Raw genomic sequence first — 19,528 nt, 5'->3', positions numbered from 1 at the left:
AAGCACCTCACAACTGGAGGGACCATAGGACTTAGTGAATAATAATAATAAAAATGAATAAATAAATAAATATCAAGGTCCCAAAAGGGAATGGCATGGATTAAAGAGCACCACTGAGTCTCACTGGATTAAGTCTCCAATCAGCATTCTACACCCAAAGCAGAATACTACAATTTTCCAATGTACAATATTAGGCATTACTATTACAAATGTTAAATAAAAAAGCTATACAATTCTGCAGTGTTACCACCACGAAACCAAAGTGTTTGTAACAAATCACAGATTTAATACATAAACACACCACAAACCACAGTAAATAACCCCGTGACAGTGTGGGATTACTCCCCACAGAGCATCGCAAGAGCTTCACTTGCCTCATGAAAGGGGATTCCACTATTATTCTAAACATTCTTTGACAACTCCATTTGGATATATTTCCACACTTTAAAACTTCCACTGTTCTGTGTTTTCGCTGTTATTTATTTCTTGCTAAATAGTAACACTTATCTTTTCATAGACTATTAACCCATCAGTGTTTGAAATAAATCAACAACATGAGGTTTAAAATGGCAATCTACTGCCTGAAACCAGCACCCACCAGCTCCTTTACAATGCTGAAGCTACAGAAAACAAAGATTTTGCCCGTATACAGAAGTCCAGAAAACTATCACTTCGATTTTAAACTCAAAATTTTAATTAGTATTTGTCCCATTATAAAAAGGCTAAGAACTTACATCTGCAACACACTTGAACTACTGACATAGAAAGCATCTCTCAACCTGCATTCCAAACCATTTACTAAATGACTGCTGACCAGGTAACACAGGACAGGTTACACACAGAGGCAGCAGAGTTTAAGGATAAACTCATCCTGCAATCACAAGGCTGACCACAGCTAACCCAGACAGAGCAACACCAGCTTAGATCAACCCAACAAGCTGTTGCTAGAAGCTGTGTAAGCACAGCAGCAGGGGCTCAGCACAGCCTTGCTGCTCGGACATTCTGTGTTTCTCCAGCAGTTTTTCCCAGCACTGCTGGATTCCCTGCTGCTGGGGCTGCAGTAGCAGCAGCAGGAAAGCTGAACTGCTCAAAGGCCACTGTTACATTCAGTGCAATCTCAGACAGAACTGCAGCTCAAACTATAAACAGAGCTGTCCCATGCTTCTCCTGACATCAGTGTTGTTAAAACAATGAACTCATTTCTGACCAAAAAAACCCAAAGCTATTTCTGCAGGGACAGTAAGATTTTCTCAGTTCCCATTTACTTAGTGGAAGTGATCAAAAGTGAGTGTCTCAAGAGCAAAGTCACCTTTCCTGTTTTACCAGTCTATGAAAATGACACGTACAAGTTGGCATCAGCTGAACTCTAGAAACTCATGTGTCTCATCCATAGAGAAAACCAGTTCCTTAATAACAATGGGTAGAACTGCTAGACAATACAAAATTAAAAGTGGCATATCCTACTAGCTATCAAAGTAATCTGTATCTACACCTCTAGAAATTTTAAGTTATCCCCAGTCACTGAAAGACTCGTTGCTTAGAAAGACAAACAGAAGAGACAAACAAGTGCCAAATATCTGTTTTCAGGAAAAGGAAAATATTCCACATGTATCACAAACCTCCTGAGAAAGCTCTCTGTCTTCTCTGCTTTGTTACACAACGCGGGAACCCAAAACCAAGAGGAAAGTTTGGTCAATACCTTCTTGATCTAACAAGAGCCAAACAGAAGCAAAAGGAAATTCTTCTACAGTTTTATACACTGGAAAATAACTGATAAACATCTTAAGTTCTGTAAGAATAACAAATTGAAGAAATTCCATGGAGAAAATACTGTTCATACTTTTTTCAGAGCAGCCTTGTTTATAAATACTTGCTCTTCCCACTCAGCATTGCACATAATCAGCCTTTTCTTCCAAACCATGCTCTTCCTGTCCCCTACACTAGCTTGGGAATTTGTATCAGCAACTTTGAGAGCTTTTATAGCCACTCAAAGAAAAAAAGTTCCTGAGAACACTGTATGATCTGTGACCACACCTTCAAAAATTAGCTGATTCCGAAATATTTTGGTTCAGTGTACTTTGATTCTAGACCATGACAGCTTTGTAGTTACATACATTTTATGTACATCAAGGCACCTATCACTACATTATCTGGGTCACTCTGTGTAAACATACCTGTACAAAGAGCTCTCCTGGGCTAATGAGCCTGTAGTCCCACACGTGCTCCAAATCACTCAGGAAAAAATGCCAGCTTATTGGGAAGAGTCCTCTGCTTCCCTCCCACCATCCTTCCCTTTTATCAACCTAAATGATTTGCTCTGGCATACAGAGGAAGAAACTGATTTAATGAAAAAGCACCTAACAAGAAAAAGTCAGAGGCAAAGGAATGGCTGAAGAGGAACAACCAATCACAGCACTTCAGAACTACAGCCTGTATCCATACAGGCACCACCCATTTCAAATTCTCCCAGGACAGACACAACTGCTGGTAGTTTAACTCAACAATTTAATTGTTTTTTAAAAAGCACCTATAAAAGTCAAGCAACAAATGAGAGCATGGAAGCTCACACAGAGTCCAACATTTCAGTCTCTGTACCTTACTTAAACATTTAATACTTGCTAATAATGTGCTTTAAGGTATGAAAAGATGTTTAACACCCTAATATTGTACCCCAGTGCAGTCCCTGACCTTGAAATCTCGTTAAACATTAGAAACATAAGAGAGAAACATGGATGGAAGAGATTTCAGTGTTTGAAGACACTCAGTTCTGTTTTCAGAGTCGATCAGGAAAGCAGACAGCATCTAACCAAACAGCCAATCCTACAAGAAACATCAGCAAGTTTTGAGAAGATTTACATAGAATTAGAGAGACAACATGACAAAAGGCTAGGAAAGGGTGAAGGAACACATAAGACATGAAATGAGCAAGTAGAGATTAAATTAAATGACAGACTATGCAAAAAAATCAATAATAAATAATTTTTTTTAAATCCCACACAGAACTACATAAAACCCCAGAATGGAATCAAAATTAGTAGGTGAAGACAAGAAAGTTAAACTCTTAAGATGAAAGCCACAAAGGAGGGATGGGGAACTCCACAGTCAGAACAGTGCTACAGTAACACACTGAGTCACTGAGTTGATGAAGCAGCAAAAATATCTCCCCTGCACAAGGAAGAATAATAAAAAACAACATCAAAAAGAAGAGAGGCTAATTTAGACACAATCTAACATTATCAGAGCAGAACCACGGAAGAATACAATCCTAAATAGCTCTGTTCCATAATAAAAGCCATCAATCTATTTCACACCTGTACTTGCACTACATGATTTGCTCTTGGAACTAATCCATTACTACAGATCAACAGAATTTGCCAAGCAACATCAACCAAGTTTAGAAATGCACCAATTCTACTTGATGAACAGCATCTTCAACAGGGAACAGGCCACCTCAGACAGAAAGCAGGGCAAGCAATCTGATGCAATGCTTTGATTTCAAAGAATTAGTAGCACAAAGTTGCTTGCAAGGAATGACTGCGTCTCTACTAATGTGATTTGCATAAGATTCATCCTTCCAAACATGCATATCCAAACAAAATTGCATTTTACATGGAAATAATCTAATCATATCATTCCCAGAGTGTAAAAGACATCCCCCCATTCCCTTATCTCCTGCTTATGCAAAATGCTTGTACTGGTAAAACTGTGAAAGCAGCTTTCTCTCTTACTACAATGGTTATTGGGGAAGAGGAGAACCAGCTCAATATCTGCACTATTTTTGTGTCAGAGAATTAACTGGTATTTTCTTCTGACCATTGGACAAGTTTTTATACTTGATTCTTTTCCCACTTGGTATATTCACTTTGGGAGAAAAGGTGTCAACGAGAAGAGCAAAAAGCCTGAAATATTTAACAAGGTTGTTTGGGCAAGACCTGACAAACATGAAAATCCCTACTATTTTTAAGGGAAAACTATCCATGTTGAACAAACAGAATATGGTTCCCTCTCATGTATTTAGCACTGCACTGCAAGGCTTTGCTCTAACAGTGCTCCCCCTACACTAACACACGACTTGGACATGAGGTGGAGGTTGGACTACCAAGGCTCCAGGAGTGCAGAAGACAACTACACTGACTTACTCATCTCCCTTTTTGAAAACTGTAATGAAACATCAGACAAATCCTAAGGGAATGTATATGGCTCACGCACTTTAGACAAACTCTGCAAGATTTTAAGGTTCAAACTCCAGTAAGACCCATTGAAGTAAAGCAGGACAAAACCTAAAATTGACTGAAGAACTGGAGGAAAAATTCAGAGTGCCTGAAAGAAGGCTTACGCCTGAAAGTACTGCGATTATTTCATAAATCTTTCTAGAATTGCCTTACAGATTACAGGTTTAATTAAGAGAAACATTACATAGAAGAGATGTTAAGCTTCCAGAGACCCAGCTATGTACTTAAAGCATGAAGAGTCCCAGGAGTCCTGGTGGATGTCTGTCTTCAGATTTCACAGTGTCTAAGTTCATTACAAAATTACTTGATTTAAATTTTAAGAGGATGCCATCTGTTTTGGAGAGATGCTGAATACCACACAGAACATAAAAGGAAACCAAAGTAGATCTACTATTGATTCTGTTCATTGAACAGGCCATAAAAGAAATATCAGAACTTAGTAAAAGGAAGTATTTCCCTCCCTACACTTCTCCTACTATTGGGTCTCTGACAAGCAGAAAATTAAAAAAAAAAAAAAAGGCAAGCTAATTTGTATATTTAGGATGCAAATATTTTATGTCCAGCTAAACTGATTTTAAGGCAATGTCCTCAGAACACACAAGGAAAGAACCAGAGGACAATCTCTGAGGGAGTCACTTAACATGGAACGAGAGATGTGAGTCACTTGTATTACCTTTGCCTCCCCAATTTTTGCTGAGATGACACGCCCACAGAGACCTGCTAGTAGGAAACAGGTGTTTTGAAGTGAAGTAACTTGCCAACTTTAGTTACTGTTTCTTTTCTTTTGTGCCTTGTTCTAGAGCTTGTAGGAGACAAAGATATAGTATAAGACATAGTAATTTCCCCAGGCTGTCAAAGGCAAAATTAAAGTTTCATCCAAAACAAGTTAATTCCTTTCCTATTCTGGTCTATCAATGGGATCTCCAGAACTATTTGGAAAGTGAAAAGGCAGAGAAAATGAAGTGCACTCAGCAATCACATATCCAATTCAAACCCCTGGCAAGGCAGCTTTCCAGCTGCTCTTCCACAGCCTCGATGCAAGATATATCAAACAGGAATATTAAGGACTAGGTGGAATATGCCCACTCAAATCCAAGGCCCGTGTCTGACACCAGGGAGCACAGAACTCATGCCAGGCACGAGGAGCCCCAGTGTGGCTCCCTTCCCCCAGGCTGTGGAAAGAGCAGCAGCGGGGAGGCAGTGCCAGAGCCTGCCTGGGACTGCCTGTCCTGTCCCGCTGCCTATCCTGTCCCACTGCCTGCCCTGTCCCACTGCCTGGCAGCACCTCAGCACTCGGAGCAGCATCCAGGGATCCTCTCCAGCAGCCAATGGAGCTGCAGCTGCACAGGGAACCCATGGACTGCAGGCCTGTGGGAGAACGAGACCGAGGCCACGTTCAGCTCTTCCCTTGGATATCTCTGTTCTACTCCTACTCCCTCTGCCTTTTCTGCCAGGGTTTTGTATCAATCCTTACCTTATCCAGCACACCCAAATATGAAATCTATTCAGTGGCTATAAATAAGGACACCTGGGCATACACAGTTATACAGAACGGGTGTACAAGATAAAAACCTTAAGAAGTGCCTGTAAAACACAATTTCCAGTGATTTCAGACCAACAAATGAAAAAACCCAAACCTGTTGCCATTTGGCATCTTAGCTTTTGTACAGGAATTACTATTTCATTATTTATGATATAAACAGATTGCTTCTCAACTAGGTGTGCTCAGTGGTAGAGAAATGGCTTTCAATTTTTTCAGAAAATACCTCTGAAAACTTCTGGGCTAAAAAGCAGCAGCACTGAACTCCCACTACCAGGGAGATGAGCCATGCTGAGGTTCCCACAGGGATCTCATCCCAGTGCAGAGGAGGAGGGTGCTGCCCCACCACACACACTTAACCTTGTCCTTGTCTACACCAAAAGGGGCAAGCGTGCTCTGCTGCTCCCACACATTCCCGTGATCCCACACACAGGGGGGTGAGGCAGATCACTGATCTAACCACAAAATTAATGCTGCAGATAAGGCAGAGTAAGATGTGTGATGTGACTAACAGGGAGCTGAGCCATTCCTTTAAGCAGCTGCACTCATTTACCAGGTAAAAGAATACACCTTACCTAATTCCACTCGTATCAAATATTCTTTGTATTTTAAACTTATTTTTCTATTTCCTGTGCTTTATTTTAACAGTATTTTGATGCAATTCGTTTTAGTGTCATAAGTTTGCACACTGCTGCTATTTTCACCATTCACACAGTGCAGATTAACATGGGAAATTCCAAACAACGACAACAGATTTACACAGCAAAATCCCCTGTACCCCAATGGAGACTGGCCTCTCACATGCTTCTGGCAAACAGACAAACCCCTCAACCTAACATTAAATCAAAGCCCCAAGCAAGTGCTAGATCCTTTATGAGTGTTTCCAAATGAGCAACCAATTTTAAAAGCTGAGGTGTTCCAGGTAGGGTGAATTTCCTGGAACACTGTGCCTTGCTGCAGAGCGTGCTCCTTTTAGAGAAACACTGGCAAAGCACTCGTCCTGGGAGAGCGTCCTGTTCCCTTTCACCTGATAACTCATGTAAAATTAAACACTCTCACATTTTATCTTCAGTAGGATTTTACCTCATGTTACCTTTCACTTTAATTAAAAATATATTGAAGTGTTCAAAAGAGGAAAAACTGGTATTTCCCACAAGCACAGGAGGTGTTTTTCCATTTTCACTCATTGATTGTTGTCAGCCTAAATCCAGTCTTTACTCTCCTTGGGAGCACAATAAGCTCATTCCAGAACCAGGGAAACTGTCAGGCATTAGAACTACATCTACTTCAGTAGTGTGAGTGTTCACCTCTGCTGCTTGAAAATTACTACTGCTCTTGCCAGGAACAACAAAGATTAAGATTTAGTTATGGAAACAGACAGCTGAAGAAGACATTAAAGCACTATCTGTAATCATCAAGGGACTAATTCTGATCTCTGCTGATAAATATTCAGCTGACTCCAACAGAATACAGCTGTCCCACAGAACAGAAAAAAACTTCAGTCCAAAATTTTCTAGGAGATACATTTGTGAATAGAGTTATCTAAAATCAAACTCAAGCACCTTTCATTTTTTTATTTTAAAGGCAAAAACTGACCACAGAACAAAAAAGTACAAGATTACAACATTCTTCATTCAAAAATTAACTTCCTTATAGCAGAGGAGAAAGCAATACAGGACATCAATGTTGCTTCAGGTATCACCAGTTTGCCCAGAACAACCAAATCCACACAAGAAATCCTGTAGTTCCTCTGGTAAATGTAGCTGTCACTGTTAAAGGACCTGGTCACCTCAGAGGAGCGGCAGGCCACACTGAGATAATATGATCAGATGTTTTACTATATCAAGCGATAAAGCTGGGAAACCACATTAGGAAAATGCACCCTGTGCAGCTACTCCTGCATCTCTATTGCAGTGAGTCCCTGTGCTTGCCACCTTACGCACTGTCCCCAAAACTCACAGGCCTCACTCAGGTCTCACAGCAGTACTACTGGGACCAGGGAAATTGCACCTGTTACTCACTCAGAACCAGAAACAAAAGCCATCCAGTTGGCTTCTACACAAGGCATTTTCAGCTGACATATGCTTGGGCTGACAAGGTGTACTCTACACCTCAGTGACCTAATCCACAGGCATTCAGTGTTTGTGCCTCATCACACTCCCTTGCCACTTCCAAGCCAAGCATCACCAGGTATTGCCATCATGGAAATCTTGTCACTGTCTTCAAGTACTTTTATCTCTAAAACTGAGACCTGCCAGACATGTATCAGCTTTGTGGAAAAGCAGCATCAGTCTGGTTCATCCACAAACTTGATAATCCACCTTCCCCAAGTCAACCAGACTGCTTTGTATCCTTCCCTCTGTGTGCACTATTGCCTCGTTCCTTCCCCCATGTGCCATCAGGCACAAACCTTCCCAAAAGCTTTAGACAGGAAGAGGGATCAAGGCTCACCAATTATAAAGTCAAAATGGAAAAACATCCTTACCGCTCAGAAGTGTAATACGGAGTGAACAATACCCAAATGCCTGGGGAAGTACTTCAAATTAAATATGAGCACAACCCCCACAGAACAGACTTGAGGCCCACTGGAAAATATCAAAGGTCACACTGAAGCATCCACTACAGCAACGTCACTGAGAGGTGAAGGTACAAACTGAGAGAAACTCTGAGGATGATAACAAATCCTATCAAGCAAGGCAGAGAACTGAGCTTGAGGAGAAGGATGACCACAGAATAAAAGCAAAAGTGATCATCAGAAACACGTGCAACTGCATTAACTACCAGAGAATACACGGTGGAGTGGTTTTCTGTGCAAAGTGACATGGACTGGCTGCCAAAAATATTATCAGGAAATGTGCTCACAAGAACGAACTGTGTATAGCAACAGGGAAGGAAGCCACACTCACACTGCAAATCTGAATGTGCAGAGCTACATTTGTGATTAAAACAGTCCCATCACCCCAAAAACTCAGTGCTGCAATCAGTTTGCCTTTTGGGTTTCCTTACACGTGTATTCCATAGAGAGACTAATGTTTATTACGCTCAGTTCATCACACACATTTTATAATGGCAGTTAAAGTCTGACCTTTATACTGTAAACCCCACTCCCAATAGATATGAAGTGGCAGCACTTAAAATAAAACACTACAACAGTGTGTGTTTCCCAAAGCAGCAAGTGATTTCATCAATATCACCACTGCCTGCTCTGAAGTACTACAGCTACACAATTCACACACACAGAAAGTTTTGTTTATAATAGAGGTAAAAGAGCAAGGAAGCTAAATTAGTGTTGACAAAGGTATATCAGCAGGCTTTTTGACAAAAGATCCCTGTCCTTTCAAGATATCAGTAGATTATGAAACAGAAAACAGTGTCAGTGGGAGTTAGTGGCGGGGTAATTCCAGATGCTGAATGGAATAGTGAGGAATAATAGTGGACAACAATGCAAGGAAGTTTACTCATATCTCTTGCTTTACTGAGAACATGGAAATGGAAGAGGCTTATACTAACAAAGGCACACAGAGACTTCTTTCAGAAAAATATGATCCTGCTCATTACAACAGAAACTTGACAATTGTTTTATTTCATGTTTAAAAAAAAATCATAAGGAATTACATTCCCCAAATAAGCATTAAGATTTCCAGAAAGTAAGTTGTCTCCAAATCAGAAAAAATGCTAGCACACACATGTCGAGCAAGAAAACTGTTGAATAAAAGCAGAGAACATACTTAGAAGAAAAAAACAGATTTAAATTTAAGCATGTGAAATAAGCCAGAGGACATATGGCTAAAAATCTATACATCTGTAACAAGAGAAAGGATATTATACAGGCATTCAGAGTACATATTTAAAACACTTCAACTGAGATGCAAACTTATTCTTGTAGGAGTTCATGGCTACTGTATCTTCACTCAGCTCTCCTATAGCTGACAAACTATGTCACTGATGTAATAAACTAATAGAAAAGTTAAACTGATTCAAAAAAGGTTAAAAGTATAGTAGGAAAAAAGTTCACTGCTACATAAGGTACACGAAATTGCATCAAAAGGTCAAAAGTATTTTTGCCATTATCTTTGGTGGAGCTGCAGTTATGTAACTTACATTTACAGTTATGTAATTTACTAAAGGCAAATCATCCCTGATCCACCTGACTGACTGCTGTGGAGGGAAGGCCAGAGAACACTGTAGTTCAACCTGAGCAAGGCACACCAACACAGTCTGCCCTGGCAAAGCTGGGCAGCTGCAGCCCCAGGGGAGCATCAGGCTCCACTGCAGTACTTGTGGTGCTTGGGATCCAAAGTCCAACCACACCCAATTACAAACGCTGGTGCTCAGAGCCCAGAGCGGGGCAACCCCTGTGCTGGCAGGGGGGAAGCTGAGCACTGTCAGCCTGTGCTGTGACCAAGGCTGCTGCAGGAAGCTAAGGCAGCACGACTGCCTCTGGAACACAGGCTCTGGTGGTGGAATCCAACTGCTGACTTTCACCACTGAACGGATAACTGCATCCAAAGAGACGGAAACAGATTTCTTTCTGAGGTGCACAAGTGCAGGGTGAGAGGCACTGGGCCCAGGATGCTCCAAGGGAGACATTCTTCCCAGCGCATGTGATTGAGCAGTGAAACAGGAAGCCTAACTGAGGCTATTGAATTGCCATGACTGGAGATTCTCAGAAATGCTGCACAAAGCCCTCATCAATTTTATCCAACTTTGGAATTAGCTCTCCTTGAGCACAGGGTCTGCCTGGATCACTTCTAGCAGTTGCCTCCAACTGTTCTAAGATGATAGTACCGATGCCCATATTTGCCCTACAATCACATGAATTAAACTTGACTCAAGAAACTCTGCAAAAAACCACTTGTGTTGGCCCTCAAGGAGATATACGAAGAAACAAGTTCTGTTTTCAGGCTCAGATGAGGTTCAAATTAACATTTCTGAGCTTCCAAAAGAATTTCACTACAGGAAGAAATAAAGCCAGAATGTATTTTAATGGCTGTTTATGCTGCACTAAGGGGAGGAACCGGTGTGACTGCCTCACATCCTGGGCAGTGTTCTCTACTTGGGCCTAGAAGGATTTTACAATTAATCACTTCTGCCTATGAGCTGTTATTGCTCCAGATTTTGGTACTTCACTACTTTCTGGATTCCTTCACTGTCAGAAAGCTTCTGCATTATACTTTCAACTACAGTAAGCCATTAAAATTGCATTTTATAGGTTCCCTGCCCCAGGGCAGGAGTGGGGGAAATGCATAGAAAACCAAAATAAAATTTTTGATTGCTTTAGTTTTCTAAGTCGTATTTTTCACTTTAGAAAAATCCAGTGCAACACACTGGATTTTCTTGATGAAATACCTAAATAAATGGTTTAAAAACATTTTTACTATTGAAGTGGCAGAGTGACTCTAAACTCAAGAGAATTTCCTAAGAGGTAAGAGAAAACATTTTAAATACAGGACACAAGATCGCAATTGGTAAGTGATCCTCATATCTATTTTTAAGAATTCTCAGAAACAACAAAATAATTTCACTGTTCCATGTCACTTCTAGTACTGCAGTGCTCTGATTTCCATCCCCATCTCTTAAAGCTCTTTCTACTTCAGAAAAAATAGGTAAGTGAATTTCTTATGAAAAAAAAAAGGGCACAAAACCTCATCCTGTTTCTAGAGGTCTTTCAGATACAGTAAAGTATTAGGACTAAAAAATTTCATCTCTCTTCACCTTCCTCAGTTTTGCAAGTCACACGGATCTGTTACAAAGTGGAGACAAGGAAGTTATAACAAACTTCCCTGACTGTGCTTGGTCTCACTAAGGAAATTCCAAGTTAGTATCTCAGTAAAAAGTCAGATTAAATAGGGAGTATGCCACTCCTCTGAAAAGAGAAAAAAAAAATTCCTAAAACTCAAGACAACTTTTAAAAAGGTCGAACAACAAACTTTATATCTCACCTGAGGCTAAGTCTTACCATGGCAACTGTTAAGAAACAAAAATATTTCAAAGCAGCCAAGCAATCACACTTTTGCTTCTGTCACCTCTAATATAGGAAGTTTAGACTGGCTTTTGTAAATGTAGGCCATAATCTCACCAGCAATTAAGTGAATGGTTAACTTTGCACAAGAGGAAAACTTCAAAAAGATGAAGTGAATGCACGTCCTTGTATGATCAGGATTTTACTACACAGCACTGATAACACAACTAAGCTTACACCGATAATAGAACCAAAATTAGCAAGGTTTTTGTTCCACACCCTCCTTGTAAGTGAGAAAGACCTCTAATTACAATAAAGATACTCTCTAAGAGCTTTATCATAGTTGCAGTGATGGCTTTACCACCTCTCACCCTTTGTTCCTCCGCTTCACTACCTCTCCAGTTGCTCTGCAGTTGGATGTACCAGCTACCAGGGAAAAAACATGTGGATCAAAGAACTCAGCCTCGTCCAAAAGAGTCAGGACTGAGAAGTTCCTGCCCCGGGTCCCTATGGGGCTGCAGAAGCAGCTGAACACCCCAAGTGAAACAGTGACCCACGGGCTGCACCACACAAGGCTGCTGCCAGAGAAATCCCAGGAAGATCAGAGCCTCACCTAAACCTGCACCTACCTGTTCCCAACTCCCTCAGATGAATAAGCACTTTGGAACAAGTGGGGGCAGGGAGGTACCCAGCGACCTTACCTGAGCCTGTGCTTTCCATCTGTTGAGGAAGTTATGTGTGCCATAATCGAGCTTCAAGGAGAAACTAAAGAGTCACTTTCATTTACTCCATTAGTACATTTTCAAATTAAGTTTGCTAAGAGTCACCAAGATCTGCTGCAACTGTGTCTGAAGACGTATGGAGGGTGAGAACATTTACCCCAGGATGCAGACTGCAGTTTATACTCTAAAAATCAGTAGTCATGATGAAGTTAAAAAGCTGACAGAACTCCCATGAAGACCATATAACTCTCCTAGAACTACTAACTGAAAGCAAAAGTATTTCACATTTCACTTGTCCTGATTCGCCTCAGTACTTTTTGTTTGTTGTATTCGGAACAGGCTGTGACTGAGTAAGATCCATTGTTTTTCAATAATCAAGTCTGCAAACCACGGGTGTAATTACCCCTGACTAAACCATCCTTGCTGTTCGTTTTTTTTAAACTATACTCTGAACTTAGTAAAAATCGTAACAAATGTCACTGCAAACTAGTATTTTATCTCCTCGTTCCAAAGTATCTATTTATTACTGGTTTAGATTCTATTACACAAAGTTACTTTTGTATGAATGAAAATAACGACTATCTAGAGAATTTAAATTTGAATATATTTGGTAGGTTTGTCTATTCCAGAATACTTGTGCAATGGCCAAGTTGTACTAGCTTAAAAATACACTTAAGTTCTTAAAATGCACATTATCAATCTTCACGTGAGTGATTCCCAGGAGATTTTAATTTTTACTCATTTTTTCCCTGAGCTTTTGATACATAACACATCAGTGAACACACAAGCATGTTTGATGAACAAATAAAGACTTTGGTAGATAATTTGAAGCAAATTTAATATTATAGAACAGTATTTCCATGTCATCCTATGCTCCAGATTATATTACACACTTCTGATATTCACATCCAACACTTTTTAAAAAATAATTTAATGCAACTGAAAGGTTCAAGAAGGCTGAAAAGAGGTACAGACCTCAAAGACACCACAAAGAAAACGCTGGAAACATAGAAAGCAGGATCTGTATATCAGATAACAAATCCCAGTTCAGGTTTAAGTTTGTAAAACTAAAATAAAAATAATAAAAAACAAAACCTCGATTTCCTAAATGGAAGTAAAATCAGAGAGGAAATAATTTTCCCAAGAACTTGCCCCTAGAGAATCACTTTTTAAAAATTACTTTGGAATATATGTGATAGTGGCAGAAACAGTAAAAACAACCTAAAGAAATACCTCAGAATGGAAAAAATATTTTAAACATATTTTTGTATGGGCTTACCGTGGTGTGTTTTCTCTGTATAATAAGCACTACACCAAAATTTAAGCATTACAGCTGTGTATGTCTGCTGAGCCTGAGCCTTCTATTCAAAGAGCAAAGTACATTTCAGAACTTGTTTTTCTTTCTAAACCATTAATCCAAGCAGTACCAGCAAGCTACCAAAAAAAAAAAAAAAAGAAAAACACCAAAACCTACAAAACCTCTTACAAGTTCGAGGGACTCTAGAAACTCAAACAAAGCCCCTGCGGTCACTGGTTAGTCACAAAAAAACTCGTAAAAGCACATCTCCCCTGCGGGAGCCGTAGTCTGACAGTAGGCCTCAAAAACAAGGAGGCAGCCTGGGCGCCAGAAAGTGAGCCCAGCTACGGCAACTCAGCCGGGGAAGCCTTTCCCCTTCCTGCCAAATAGTGATCCACAAGGAAGTCACCCGCTCCAGCACCGATCCCTGAAAGGAGCGCGGCTCCCCCGCTACCTCGCACCGCCGGGAAAACCCTCCCGGAGAACCGCGACAGAAAGGGCAGCAGAAGGGAAACTCCCCTGCCAGCTGAAAAACGACGCCAATTCAGTGCAGTTCCCACACTTCTGGTCTGCAAAAAGCACCTCCGGATTGCCCCCTCTTCACGAGCAGCACCCACACACAATCTCAGGATGGTTACAAAGCCCAGAAAGAAACAATCTGAGCCACTGATATCTTTATGTAAATAACACAGTTAGATACTGCAAACGCAGTTATACAACAGTGTACAGCAGACGTTGCAACAGCAGCTGAACTCGCCACTTACAAAACCTGAATCTCTCTTAAAATCCGGGAAAAGCAACAGGTTTTTACTGTGCTGAGCAGGATCAGTAAGACCTGACAGACACCCCAGAGCAAAGCCTATACAAGAAGTCTGCCCCCGTTAGATAAAACTATCAGCAAACTAAACTAATTCACACAAAATTAAGTGGGAACTAGGGAAAGCTTATTTAGCTCAATGAAGCAACCTACAGGCAAAAAGAGAATCCTGGTAGAATCTCACTGACTTAAAATGCAAGATTTGTTTTAAGTCACAACTGAGGACCACCAAAACAGTCACACTTACATCGTCTCTCCAGTCTTAGCAACATGACAAAGAAATTGATCCAGTATTGGACACACTTCCTTCTTTCCTCTCTTCTCAAAATCTGTTGGCATGAGAACGACAGAAAAAGAACGGTAAAAGAAGACGGGACAGAACAAAAATTCACAATAATTAGCGATTTGCTTCAACTATCAGTACAGCTCCCACACAAACACTGTCGTGCTCTCTCAATGCTCCGGCTGTTCCCACGAACTCCACCAGCTTCCCAGCCCTGGGAAACACACACTATTTCTCCTGAGGAGAAACCGCACGCACCAGAGTAGCAAAAGTTGATTTGCAACTTCTTCTGAGCAGCTACGGCACAGAAAAAGGCTGATTTCCTCAAGCTGAGCCCAGAACAGAGAGGGCTGGGGAGGGAGAAGCGGACAGGTCCGGGCTGGGCCGGGATGCGGGGGAAGGGGCCGGGAGGCGGGGAAGGGGCAGGAATGAGGAGGAAGGGGCGCCCGGGCCGGGGAGCCCAGGACGGCAGCCGGGGAGACCCGAGAGTCACTGATCCCCCCCTCTCGCAGCCCCGAGGATCGTTGGGTAGGGGGATCGGGGGCCCTGCCCTTCACTTCCCCACAACGACCTCCGGGCTCTCCCCCCTCTGCGGGACCCCCCCCAGCGAGCAGCCCCCTCCCCACAGCGCGGGGACCCGTGGCCCTCAGCGAGGGGCGCTCCCCCCACAGGGTCTGAGAGACCTCAGTCTTCCCCTCAGCGCGGCGACACCGCTCCCCCACCCCCCGCCGCCAGCCTCGCCACCACCTTTCAGCGCCTCCTGCAGCCGCTCGACGTCCATGATCCGCCCGGGCGATTCCCCCGCGGCTCCGCGCGGCTCCCCTGCCCCAGTCCCGCGCAGACCGGGCCGCGCTCACAGCGAGACCCCGCGCTCAGCGACGCTCCAACATGGCGCCCGCGCCGTGCCCGTGCGCGGCCCCGCGGCCCCACGGCCCCGCCCGCCGGGGGCGGCACCAATGGGCGGGGCCAATGGGCGGTCCCGCGGCAGGGGCGGGGTTAGCGGGGGTCCCGCGTGACGGGGCGGAGCCGAGCGGCCGTGAGGGAGGGGCGGGAAAGGCGGCGGGAAAGGCTCCGCTGCAGCGTCCTCCCGACTGAGCGGCAGGGACGGTCTGAGGGCGGCTCTGGTCTTCTTCTCGGGCTGCGGGTTATCGTCCTCCTCATGCCGGGCCTGCCATGCAGATCTTCGGGGGAGGGAACGCAGAGCCTTCCCCCTTCACACCCCGGCCCCTCAGGGAGCTCTCGTGCCTTCCTCCCCGCTTTCCGGCTGAGGGTAACCGCGCTACCCCGCCCACCCCAAATCCCTGTTTGCGCCGGGACGTGCCTGTCCTTTTATTCTCAAGAAGATCACAGAATATGCCGAGTTGGAAGGGACCCACCATCCAGTCCAGCTCCTGGCCCTGCACAAACACCCCAACAATCCCACTCTGTGCCTGAGAGCGCTGTCCAAACGCTCCTGGGGCTCTGGCAGCCTTGGGGCCGTGACCATTCCCTGGGGAGCCTGGGCAGTGCCCCACCACCCTCTGGGGGTCGAACCTTGATATCCCGCCCAAACCTCCCCGACAGCTTCATGCTATTCCCTCGAGTGCTGTCACTGGTCACGAGAGTGAAGAGATCGGTACCTGCCCCTCCGCTTCCCCTCATGAGGTCTCCCCTCAGACTCCTCCAGGAGACTCTCCTCCCCCCTCTCCCACCCTGGCACACATTCCCTGTGCTCCTGGGATGATCCCCTCGCTCACCCATCGCCAGCACTTGGCTCTAAGGTGAGGACGTGAAGCTCTGGCAGCCCTGTCACTCCTTCCTGGCCAAGGTCCCAAGGTGAGGCAAAGAGCAGATAAGAAGCTCTAGCCCAGCCCCCTCTACTAACTGGGAGATTTCAATTCACAGCGAATCACCTTTTCCTTCCATTTTCAAAGCTGAAACAATGAAATATAATCCTAGAACACAAAAACCTTGTAGCTAAGTTTCATCATCGGGTTGTTGTGTGATCTCAGGCAAAGGGGTGAGGCAATCACACCTGAGCTTCTTCATTAATGAAACATAAATGATAATTACTCCTTGTAAGGTATTTGACACACCTTGTAATAAAAATGTACACAGAGCGGATGATTTCATTTTGTGTCAGTTCCCAGCCTGCTTGTAGACTGTTCACTGAGATCCAACAATAAGAAAAATCACCTTGCTGGGGAAGATGTGGTGGTTTAAACATCAAACTAAAGAACAATGAGAAACTGTTTTACAATCCAGGTTGGTTTTTTTCTTGCACTGAATTTACACAAAGCCTTGTTAAGATTTATGTTTTAGATTTTAAAACATACTTTTTGAGAGTTATAGGCTGTCCAGCCCCTGGGCATGGATCAATAATTAAAATTATTTGGGGTGTAAGACCAACAGCTACTTCTTCTGCTCTCAGTAATGAAGCTTAGATTAGGTATCTAGAGATCCCTGACCCAAATTTACTTAAAGCAGTTTCCTTTCACTGATGTGTGACAGCAATTTGTAAGGTATTTCCACCAAGTTTGAACCAAAATTGATTGTTGTGCTTTGAAACAATCTGTAGCAATTCAATATAGCATCAAGTGAGATGCAGCAGAATCCAGTGAGAACAATAAGAAAATGAGAACAATCTTGTATTTCAAGACCCCACTTAGGTCTTCAGAAAATATTGTACATCAATACACATCAAAGGATTTACAAAAGGAGCATAGGGATTTTGTTTGGTTTAATTTACAGCTGCAGAAACCTGAGTATGGCACAGTAACATGACGCTAAAAATCATGGATCTCTGAACCATCCACAGAGGAAAAGTTTTTTTTTCTTTTAAAGTATATCACAGCCACCTCGAGACAAATTATGTTTATCCTCTGAGAAAATGAATAAAAATCTTTACCACGCTTTTAAAAAATCTGGAAGACTTGGAAGTATCAAAAGATGAGAACAGCTCACACACAGCGCCTTAAAAAAAAGAGGTTGAAAACAGGAAAATGGTATTTGTGGGAGTTGGTGTTTCTTTTGAAAGATTACCCAGAGGAGATACAAAAAAACAAGGAATAGTTGGATGTGACAAACATTCCAGGCTTTTCCTAGCTCAGCCACTGACCCCAGCCAGTCCCCAGGGATTGTCTCCTATTAATCCAAGACCCCATGGCAAACTGGCCGGTTCAGTTTTCTTTCCAAGCTATTTCTCACACCTTCCTCCCAGTATATCCCTGTGACAGGAGCTTCCTGACATCACTCCACAAACTATGGGACCAGTCAGACTAAAACCAAACTTGTTTTCTCACCTGGAGCCTCAGGTGTGAGGAGCCAGGTGCCCTTTGGAAGCACTGAGGAAAATGGGAAGGAGATCTTGCTTTGAAGGTGTGAACCCTGAGAAGGAACTGTTGGGCACAGTTCTAACCTTCACAGGAGGGGACTAACATTTTCAGAAGGATTCAGGAAAAGATGCTTCTAGAAGAATAGGTCTTTAAAATAAAGAGCCATGTAATTTCTTCAGTATTAATTACCAAAACTTAAAACACTTTTGGGCTATACTGTAGTTTCCACAAAGTAACAGCAGCAATTAAGGTACATTTATAGAAATGTAAAAGTCAAATCAAAATATTTTACCTCAGAAGAAAACATTAACAAAGTGCTTTGTTCATCTTCAATGCTGATTCTCAATTTGGTGTTTTGTCTCCATTTTCATTTCAAAGGGAGCGTTGACAGTTTGGTTTTTATTCTGATCCAGAATGAAAGCAAAGTTTCCAAACACTGCTCTTTCTTTTGAAGCTCAGATAGCAATTCCTTATCTCATGCCAGTGGGAGGTGCAAGCTGATCCCAGCACAAACAAGCACTTGCCTCAAGAGCAGTGGGGGAATGTTTCCAGACTCTGGAGGGATGGTCCTGGTGACTGTCCCATCCCACCTCACCTCTGGAGGAGTGCTCACTCTCTATTTACTACCATCACATTTTATTGTACCTGATGGAGAGGAGAAAAAGATTCTCTGACAGTTGATAAAGTGTCAAGATTTATTTCTTTCAGTTAGTTGTAGTTTATTCCCAGCTTGGGAAATCTCTCTTCTCCCCACAGCAATACTGACTGGAGCAAGTGAAAAACCTTCAGTCACCGAGCAGTGTGACTGTGAGTGTGTAACACACTCCACACAGCCCCAGCCCTCCCAGAACCCACACACAGGCTGGTGTTTTACAGCCGGCCCCACCTCTGCCCATCCATGTCAATGCCAGTTTTATTCTTATTTTGACTTCAGAGAGCTGAGGCTGAGCCCAACCCACCACCCAGCTGGGAACAGTGTCAGCACCAGGGTTTGGCTGAACAGACAGCCCAGAAGTTTCTGTCACACAGACACGTCACAAGCAAGGACAGCGCAGCAGTGACCATACAAGAATGTCAAAAAAATGCATACAAGAAGGGGGAAGGGGAAATGATGCTAAATGACTCCAAAGAGTGAAACATAATGGAGAAGCAGTAAAGAGTAAAAGGTAAAACTTCAGTTTCCTTGTTTCCTTTGAGAGCAGGTTCTGATCTATGCTCACCGTAACACAACTGGAGCTGCAGCATGACACACGAGCACTCTGGGGAAAGTTAAATATATTTGTCTCTTTATATCCAATATCAGACTCTCTCACTACAGTAAAATTGTAAAAGAGGAGCATTTATCTGTGTTCCCTGCTGTC

The 19,528-nt window shown here is 42.9% G+C and overlaps 1 protein-coding gene across 2 annotated transcripts in view; it reads right to left on the bottom strand.

Moving 5' to 3' along the window:
* PPP4R2 (protein phosphatase 4 regulatory subunit 2) overlaps nucleotides 1-18,569 on the bottom strand; it is a 30,618-nt gene extending 12,049 nt beyond the window's left edge. Inside the window, exons 1-2 of one of the 2 annotated variants that reach the window (XM_069027514.1) lie at nucleotides 15,601-15,785; nucleotides 14,818-14,899 (exon numbers count right to left, since the gene is read on the bottom strand). In XM_069027514.1, coding sequence (XP_068883615.1) covers nucleotides 14,818-14,899; nucleotides 15,601-15,634 — 116 coding nt within the window. In that variant the 5' untranslated portion in view covers nucleotides 15,635-15,785. Of the gene's footprint in view, nucleotides 1-14,817; nucleotides 14,900-15,600; nucleotides 15,786-18,459 lie in introns of those variants that run through there. The other variant, XM_069027515.1, reaches the window with a different exon arrangement.
* Between the last annotated feature and the right edge of the window lie 959 nt (nucleotides 18,570-19,528).

The sequence above is a fragment of the Aphelocoma coerulescens genome, chromosome 12 (assembly GCF_041296385.1).
Source record: "Aphelocoma coerulescens isolate FSJ_1873_10779 chromosome 12, UR_Acoe_1.0, whole genome shotgun sequence".
NCBI lineage: Eukaryota > Metazoa > Chordata > Aves > Passeriformes > Corvidae > Aphelocoma > Aphelocoma coerulescens.
This window is presented reverse-complemented; position numbering and strand designations above follow the sequence as displayed.